The sequence below is a fragment of the Austrofundulus limnaeus genome, unplaced genomic scaffold (assembly GCF_001266775.1).
Source record: "Austrofundulus limnaeus strain Quisiro unplaced genomic scaffold, Austrofundulus_limnaeus-1.0 Scaffold166, whole genome shotgun sequence".
Taxonomy (NCBI): Eukaryota; Metazoa; Chordata; class Actinopteri; order Cyprinodontiformes; family Rivulidae; genus Austrofundulus; species Austrofundulus limnaeus.
Genome location: NW_013952568.1, coordinates 554,774 through 564,359, shown reverse-complemented (window position 1 = coordinate 564,359; position 9,586 = coordinate 554,774). Strand labels below are relative to the sequence as shown.

Genomic DNA, 9,586 nt, shown 5'->3' with positions numbered 1-9,586 from the left:
TATATGTGTGTGCTTAACATAAACCATACACATTAATTCATTTGTCGCCTAGTGTGACTAGCATACAGATTCCCTTTTAAAAAAAACACGTAATCTCCACCTGCTGATTAAAACTGCGATTTATTTATTTATTTATTTTTAAATTAAGAGGACATTTTAACACTAATTTATATATCATTCATTGAATCCCTTTCAACATTTTATCCTGGTACAACTTTCTCACTGTGAAACACAAAAACTGTCACGGATCACAAACCAGGCCAGCAAAATAATCGGTTCACCTCAAACCTCCTTTTCCAAACTGCGCAGCTGCTTCTTTATCAGGAAGCCTGAAGAAAAAGGAAGCCTCCCTTCCACCATTCATTCCATCTGCTGCTGTCAGGCATAAAGTTTAAAGTCCTTCTAGGGTCACTCACTCACTGCCTCAGTAAAGCCCTACACCATTTTATTATCTAAAAATAATATGTCTGTATGCAAAAAAGATCAGTACTGCCCTACTCTAGTCTTTTACTCTAATCGCAAATGTTTTACRCAACGTGCAGTGACTTGTCAATAAACTGAGGTGGGGTGTCCCACCCTGTCCTCCCCTCTGTCTCTAGGTCTATGCTCAGCTCACTTTGTCACAGCTGATAACTACTGGTAACCATTTGACAGAACATAATTTCAAAAATAACCTGTCTTTAAAAGTTAGCACACAGTTAACATATAAGCTATTACACCCAAATGAATAAAGCACAGTAGTCAGAGAGAGAGAGCTATTTTATAATGAACAGTAACCATCTCAGTTATAAACCTTACTGCTTTTCTGTTTTTCCACAGTTCAAAATTCAGCAGTAAGATAAAATATGTGAACAGCCTGAAGGAGCTCGGAGAACTAATTCCAATGGAGTATGTCCACATTCCTCCCAGCATCATTAAGTAAGTCAGTCTCTGTCATTGTGTGAAACTGTCCTTTGACGTTTAGTCCACATCAGCCTGTTTCCAGCTTCTGTCAGACAAAAATTATACAAAAGGTTGATACACAGTTGTTAATAAATGTCAACTTTTTGGGTCTACTTTTRTGATTATTTTGAACAGTTCATAAATTATGCCCAACTACACAGCAGCTTTGCTTTAACTGGTTATCTGCCTGTAAAGACTAATAACTGATTAATAAAATGACTGATTTTTACATTCACAAAATCTGTACTGTACAAACTTTTACTTGTCTTGTTGGCAGAGCGTGATTAATTTATAATTTCTTTTATCTTTATAGATTTTTGTTTAGTTTTAACTGTCTGTTAATTCTGGTTAATAATAAATACTGTGGTTTCTTCCTGCCATAATCATAATCCAGGAAATAAAATTACTTTTTAAAGCTTTCCTCTCAAGAAGTACCCTTTGAGCATGTTTTAAAAATTAGAAAACAAACTGTATCTTTATTTGAAGTATTTTAAGTTGTGCTATTTACTAATTTTTCACTTTTCCCTAAGGTTTGACAAAGAAAAAGGTTTATAAAAGTTTACCTGCATGAGGTAAATTGATTACCCTGCTTTTTTCACTCTAAAATGTCTTGGAACATTACTAAAAACTTCCTCATGCTCAGATTAACATTTAACCAACTCATTGCTGACTTATTATCCAAAAATAAAATTAGCCTGATGTTTTTTTTTCATTGCTCACAGTGGAAGGATGGGGAGGAGGAAAGAAACTGTACAGTTCAACTCCCAAAGCTATCGCTGACCTGATGTTCTGATCCAGTTCATAAAAGAACTAAAAACACAAGATCACAACCTTTCTGATGTTTGATTCAATTTTAATGACTCAGACAATAATTTGATCCCCAAACACAGAAGAAATTAAACAGATGCAACTCTCTTGTCTTTAGGTAACTTTGATCCCGATAAACCCATTTGTATTTAGTGTTTTTTTATGGGAGGCCTTAATTGCCTAATTTTTTGCATTTGTTCTGTTACAAAAGCAGGAATTCTTACTTTTATTTAATTTTTTTATCAGATTAAATTTTTATTTAATGGATTAAGTATGCTGGGCTCTTGAGGGGATGGACAGATTCCCCACCTGATTGTTACGTCTGTCCCCCTGTCTGTTTTTATATGATCTCATTTYAGGGGTGGAAAATTCTGTCTTTCATGTTTTACTTGTTTTTCTGCTCCAACACACCTGAATTYGTGACTGAATTACATCTTCAAGTTCTGCAGAAKCTGGKTAATTATCCATTCATTCAAATCAGGTGTGTGGAGCAAAGAAACWAATGAAACATGCAGGATAACCTCCCGCAAGGACAAAGTGTTCCCACCCCTYGTCTATATCCTCACATGATTGGTCAAGGCCAGCAAAAGGAGGAAAAAAATGGGAAGCCGTACTATAAAAATGTGCTGTAATCATGTTACTACAACATATCATGTTTGTTCAACATAATTATCTCATTAATACTTTACAGTATCATGTTAATACAATATAATATTGTACCAACGYAATATTCAAATTTTTATTTTTCTTCCGTGACATCAATACGCTTCTGTAGGAGAGTGGCTAAAGACAACAGCAGAGTGAGGAAATGTGGTCAGTTTGTCCTCCAGCAGCTTAAGCCTATAGCATCAGAACTAAGGAATAACTSAGGAAGTTGACCCTAATTATAGGATTTATCGCAAAGGAAAGTCTTCAGTCTAATCTTAAAAGTAGACAGAGTGTCAGCTTCACAGACAGAAGCTGGAAGTTGGTTCCACAAGAGAGGAGCTTGATAACTGAAAGCTCTGCCTCCCATTCTCTCTCTGGGAACTACAAGTAAACCTGCAGTCTGAGAGCAAAGTGCTCTGTTAGGAAAGTATGGAACAATAAGATTAATATAAGATAGAGCTTGGTTGTTAAGAGCTTTGTATGTTAGGAGTAATATTTTAAATTATATTCTGAATTTGACAGGGAGCCAGTGGAGAGAAGCTAAAACTGGAGAAATATGATCTCTCTTTCCAACTCTCATTAGAACTCTAGCAGCAGCTTTTGTTTTGGGTCAACTGAAGACTTCTTGAATAGTTTTTTTTTCTTCTTCTTCTTTTTTTTTTTTTTTTTTGGACACCCAGATAATAAAGAATTACAATTGACCAGCCTAGATGTGATAAATGCATGGATCAGTTTTTCTGCATCATTTTTGGACAAGATGTTTCGAATTTTAGGGAAATTATTCAGGTGGAAGAAAGCAGATCTGGTAACATTTGCAGCTGGATTTCCCCCAACAAACTTTTAGGATTAGTGTCATTAATTTTACACTCATCTTATTACAAAATTACTGTTAACATGTGTCTCTTGATTGATATTCATTTCAGAAATAACAACGTTAGTTCATGGCTGATCAGTTGAAATATACTGGCACTCAGCAGGGACAAAAAGGGGGTGTTTAAGGAAACGAGAGTCCCGATAATCTTTGTGTTGTTCTGATGGCGCTTGTTACCCAACTAAAGTTGCTCAATACACGAAATGACAGAAGGAAATCTGCAGCTCAGAGTTCACACATTCAAGTTCCTTTCATGGAAACTGTATGAAGCTGTTTTTTGAGTTTTTTTTTTTTTTTTTTTTTTGACAGGACACATATGGTCAGTCGAGATTTCAAAGAGGAAACAACCCTGTTTGTACAGAAGAAAACTGGATTGTTTTACTTGTTTTTTTTGAAAATGTTTTACTAGACTAAATCAATGTGTGAATCTTTTTGTGGTGTGACTGGTTGTAAAGGGTCAAAGCTTCTTATTAAGGTCTGGAAAAAGAACACCCGAGGCCATTTCTGTTATTTAAAGCAATTATTAGATTTTATTATTATTCTTATTATTTAGTGTGAGGCAGTGTTCTATGAGAAGGTTATGAGCAATACTTGTCTCACCATCTTTATGCTTTTTGAATCACTTCAAAGAGCTTACGGCTGGTTGGAGCAGAGCCAAGGCTAAAGTGAATCACTGCTGCTTAAAACAACTTTAATCTCAAAAAGGATATGATTAAATGCATTGCTTTCAGTTTTACATGACATAGTTATGGAAAAAAAAATAAGTACAATCTATTTCAATACCAGTGCTTAACACACAGCAGGGCATCAGGTTTTTACCAAGTTCTATAGTTATTTACATCAACAAGTGTACAAAAACACACAACAGATTCCAGAATTTCATTACTTGAACAACAACAAAGCCAAAATGGGAAATCTGACTGGAATCCATGAATCAACAGTTTATTGAATCTCATTTACCAGTAACAACTCTCAATAGCTGATTTCTGTATGACTTTATCAATCTTCTAAATTGTTTTAAAAGACATTTATTTCCCCACAGTACATATCAGTCAGGTTGTCTTGACTTTGACTAGAATAGTTTGGTCCTATCACACCAAGGACAATAACCAAACTGACTTATGGGGTGAATGGGTGTGTCAGTGACTTTAATAGCTTCTTGGTTCAAGTGGTCCAACAATGATTTATTAGGGTCTTGATGTACTCCTTCAAGGCCCTGTCACACTAGACAATTTATGCCAACTTATGAAGCATTTTTTATATCTAAATTGCTAATAACAGTTATATTTGATCAGTTTGTTCAAATTACRTTATGTACACACAAAAAGAAGCTTCTTGTMGATTTTTTCAATTCCATCTTCAATGWAGATGTCTTTAAAATGTTCATAAGTTGGCATWGGTTGTCGAGTGTGACAGGGCCTTTATGTCCACAAGRGTAAACTATTGAGACCCTATTGAATAGAAGGTAAATTAGAATCTAATTTTTAAACTATGGAGAACCTAGACACAGGAAAGACAACTCTATGCAGAAACACCTCCACAGCTGAGATAACTAATTCTTGAGCTTACGCTTCATCATCCAGTACACCATGGCTCTCAACATTTGAGTGTTTGTGCTTGCAGTCACTGAGAATACCTAAGAGCTTTGACGAAGGGTTAAATCTGTGGGAATTTTGTGCTCAAAACAATATTTGAAAAGGTATACACCTGTTCCAGAAGGACCATTTAAACATGTGGCCATAGACTATGTCGACATGATTAAGTCTGTTCAACACAAGCGTTGGTCAAATGGGTTGAAGCATTGACTTCTAAGGACATGAGTGCTGAAACAGTTGTGAAGTGGTAAGAGAGGTTATCAGACAAGGATAAATTCAGACAATGGTTCTGTGCTTGTCCACAAGGTTTTGAAAGGCATTTTTGCAGCAGTTGAGAAACAAACGGTGTTTATGAGCTGTTTAGCATCCACAGAGTCAAAGAGTTGTTGAAAGGGTTAAATCTAAGATCTGTGCTTCTACTAAACTTGACTACAGATTGAGCTGAACAGAAGGTAATTTGGAAGTGTAGAAGTGAATTTAAAAAGGATATTTTTAAAAGGATATTTGTAGCATCCTATGTGTTGTAAGTGCACCCGTATGACCTTTAACACCCTCACCTTAAAGCACGAGCATACGTTTTTCTTTGCATGTGCAGTTCCCTCTCAATATCTGATAACTACCGTCTCACTAACTATTGCTCTTTTTCCTCCAAATCAATGCTAAAACAGACTGGATTTAGAATTGCAGAAAACATCAGCTAAGTAAGTATTAAGCTGCTCCTTGTTAGCCATGTTAGTTATTGCAAAAAACTGTTGATTTGCCAACAGAATTTTGCTCGTTTAAATCTGACAACTAAAATAACAGAAGCTGAAACTTTTTATCAAATCTTATTATGGGACCAGCAAACTTTCACTCGTACTGTCTAATATATTATCATGTAACAACCTGACTGGCATGTGTAAGTGCTATATAGAAACTAATTTGTTCAGTAATAAAGTATAGTTTGAAATATATGTTTTTTTGTTTGTTTTGTTTTTTTGTGGATGGGTCTTTTTAATTAGTTCTTGAAAAAGTGACCAGGTAGAGCCAACAGATCAAGTTCCAACTGTTTCCAAAAACGAACTGTATTTCCATATTTATTTACATGTTACACAGCAACATGTAACATGTTTAAAGACTTTTTTTTTCTTATTTCACATGCAAAAAAATGAAGTTGTCTTTCTCCAGACATCAAATATTTGTCATCTTTCACAGAAAGCCTTTTGCAAATCTGTTGCACACTTGTTAAAAATAAATGTAAGAAAAATATCTAAGCTGCAAAGACAGCATCAAAGGGATTAAACCCCTGGAGCACACACCATTTTCACTCTGATGGTTGTTATTACAAGGTGCCAGACTGATTTGCATTTACTTCCTTTAAAACAAATTATAGAAAAAGAAGGCATTGACACATAGATGCAACAATTTTTTTTAGTTTTAAACATTTTAAACATCTCATCTTTGAGATTTTCACAACGAAGGGATTTTTAGTATATTCTCTTGGATGATTTAGCTTATTGACAAGTAGCTGAGAAGTCATCTTTTTGTAGGAAAGGTGTGTTTTTCAGAAAAACATGATTGAAAATTGTTGGTAGACGGATCAGAGTGTGTTTGACTAAAGCCAAGCCATGTGAGTTGTGCCGTTTGGAGAGTAAACCAAGTTTTAAAATAGTGTGCCGGGTTGCAGAACAAAATGCAAATTTCCGCAACAAATGTGCACTGTTTATGGTTTCACTGCAGTTTCTTTTATTTCAGCTGAAATCATAAAAATGTCAGATCTGACACATTAATCTTTATAAGTGTGAAAGGAACAGCTGGACAGGTACCAATGACATCATACACGTCACAAATGTGTTGGCCTGAGAGTCGGCGCAGATGGTGTTTTGACTTGAAGAAAATTATATAAAGTTCTAAGAATAAAAATGTGAGCATATGAACTATACTGTAACTGTTTTTTTTACATATCTTAATGCCTGCCTTTATCTTCAACTTCCACAGAGTTATGTTATTTTAACAAGACAAAGGTGCGCTGCTGTAACTTTTCTTATTTAACTTTGCTTTTTATTCTTCCTCACACAGGGTGGATAAGGGGAATTCAGCTGTTTGAGAAGACACCYGTTCTCTCCCCGCATTTGGCCATCCTCCCCACCGCAGCATGCCTGAAAGCCTGCAGCATGACACGTACGACACGTGGTTGTTTACAAAACACCGAGACGTAAATCAGAAATGAAGATGCTGTACTGCGAGAATCAGACAATTGTGCGCTCATCTGGAAGAGTTCCAAACCGAGGTGGCTCCACTGACGGCACCGTAATGCTGTTTTTGAATAGTCGAGACGGTCACTGTGCTATGTTTACTGGTTTACAGTTATTGACATGTCACCTAATTAGGTTCATTTTTTTTTCATCTTCAATATGGATGCTTACTTGTGTGTATTTAATGTTTCCAATTACTCCTTATAATGTTCATGTATTGATATTTATTAATAATTGTGTATTTTCTAAAGCGAGAGTAAAAACTTAACACTCAAACTAAAGTTGTTACATCCCTAAAGTTACATCCCATCTGCTTCCAGAGTCTTGGACATCAGTGATATTGTGCTGCAGTAGAACACTTTGAAGTCTGTTAGTAAAATTTTCTCTATTTAGACTGTAATCTTGGTTGATGAAGTTCCACTAAAAAGGTATAAAAACATTGTTTTCTAAAGAGCAAGCTGTTCTGAGAAGACTACAAATCATGAAAGTATTTCAACATCGTGTGAATTAGCAAAAAATCAAAGTTCTCGTTAGCTGAAGTAAGAAATCAGAGACATCCTTTCAAGTGGATTTGTCCTTATTTCATCCAGCATTCCAAAACTATTGCATGTTTTATAGTAATTTCCATTCAAAATACTCAGCTCTCAAAAACAAGAATGTAGCATTTACAATGTATCTTGTCATGGTTGTGTGCGCACAGATGAGATGACTGTTAGGATGAAATACTTTGATAGTGATAGAAGTTTGGAGGTCGAGCCTTTTTTTTTTTTTTTGTTATTTGTACGTGTCTGTGGCTGGCACAAAATTCATTCGTTGTAAACTACATCAAATTGTTTCTCATTAAAATGTTTTTCTTTCACAGTTTCTGCCCTCTTCTCTGTATTTGAGTTGCACTTTAGCACAAAAGGAATAACCCCCGAAGGATACGGGCTCAAAGGATCCAGTTTGGGTTTTTGTAAAGAAATTGACACCAACTACAAAGTTCAACATTGATCAATTTGATCATGTAAAATGTGGGGAATAACTTGAGGCATTTGTCTCTGCTAATAAAATTAAGTTATTTAATCCATTGTTTAGCTTTATTTTAAAAATAACATTAACATTTCATAAGTCAAATTAAGTTTTGTGAGAAAGTTATAAATTCTGTATTGTGAGGTGATCACACAACTGGATTATCTGATCTTGATTCAGCTCCGACACCAATCAGGTRGAAAAAAAGCTTTTCATCATCGGCTGGTAACCAACGTAACTCTTCACCAGCAGTAATAAACATTTGACACCTTAACAGTTAATAACCACAAACCTCTAAGGTTAAAAGGTCTCAATGAATAATTGAGTCTCCAGCAGTTACAGCCCAGTTAAGATACTGACTTAAATGGGTGACTGATCTCTCAACAATCCAAACCTCCTTCAGAAAAGAGCTCCTTCAATCAAAAATGGTGTAGTTTCAGCTACGTTGAAGCTGGGCACCACTGAAAACAAGCAAGACATTTTGGAACCAGGCTTAGAAAACACTGGGAATATGTCTACAAACGTTAAATTTGACAAATGTTTTTATGTCTGCTTTTATACTTTTGTTCCATGGGTGGGGTGGGGTGGGGTGGGGGGGTTTCTGGACATTTGAAAACTAATCTGATCATGTTAATCGGTTAGGGCCGCCCAGCTAGTTTATAGCAAGTTTTGAAGGTTTAAGATTTTATTTTTTTAATACAACCGTAAAACCTCAAAAAGCAAGTATAGTACAACAATTTCAGCTAGGATGGTGATACATTTAATTTTTAAATAGAGTTAAATATGTTAACAGACTTGTTCCAAAAGTATTGAGCAAAGGAATTTTAAAAGCTAGCAGAATGCACAAGACAAGTAGTCATTGTAGATTAAACCAATAAATAGATAACATGGATTTTCTTTCTTATTTAGAGGTCATCAGATAGACATTAGTTTGTCAAAAGCAATCAAACTAGGGATTTTATCTGTCAATAACAAATTATTTGAACTCTGAATACCAGTGAAGAAATTTTGTAACCGATTAATTGAATATTAGATTCAGTTTTGTATTCTCTACTTTCTGATCATTTCAGTCTGAAAGGTTGAAGCTGACAAAGAGTTGGTGTGTTATCATGTGTTTTTTCTCTTAGCCTTGTCGAGTCCGTCCCGGTTCAGTTTTGGCTTGTCAGCGGCTGTTTCCCTCCGTCTCTCCCCGTCTGGTGCTGCTCTCCTGGGTTGATGGAAAACCAGAGAGGACGTCCTCCTGCAAACTTGTTGACTGTTAAAAAACTCTTAAAAAATGACGCTATCTCAGCTCTGGACAAGGTTTTATTAGCGAGAGTGAAGGGAACATGTCATCACAGCGAGATGGTAAAATGGACTCTGAACAAAGGGCGCGCTCACGCTCGGAGGCGCGCTCACATTCTTAAAGGCACAGTACACCACATAATCCCCCCTTCGATTCTTCAGAATCGACAAATAACCAAACATCCATACAGCTC

The 9,586-nt window shown here is 35.7% G+C and overlaps 1 protein-coding gene across 1 annotated transcript in view; it reads left to right on the top strand.

Moving 5' to 3' along the window:
• Window positions 1-7,958, top strand: part of LOC106523767 (prune homolog 2 with BCH domain) — a 37,558-nt gene extending 29,600 nt beyond the window's left edge. Inside the window, exons 17-19 of the mRNA XM_014017310.1 lie at window positions 820-918; window positions 5,532-5,564; window positions 6,922-7,958. Of these exons, the coding sequence (XP_013872764.1) occupies window positions 820-918; window positions 5,532-5,564; window positions 6,922-6,949 (160 nt within the window). The 3' untranslated portion in view covers window positions 6,950-7,958. The remainder of the gene's footprint in view (window positions 1-819; window positions 919-5,531; window positions 5,565-6,921) is intronic.
• Window positions 7,959-9,586: the final 1,628 nt, after the last annotated feature.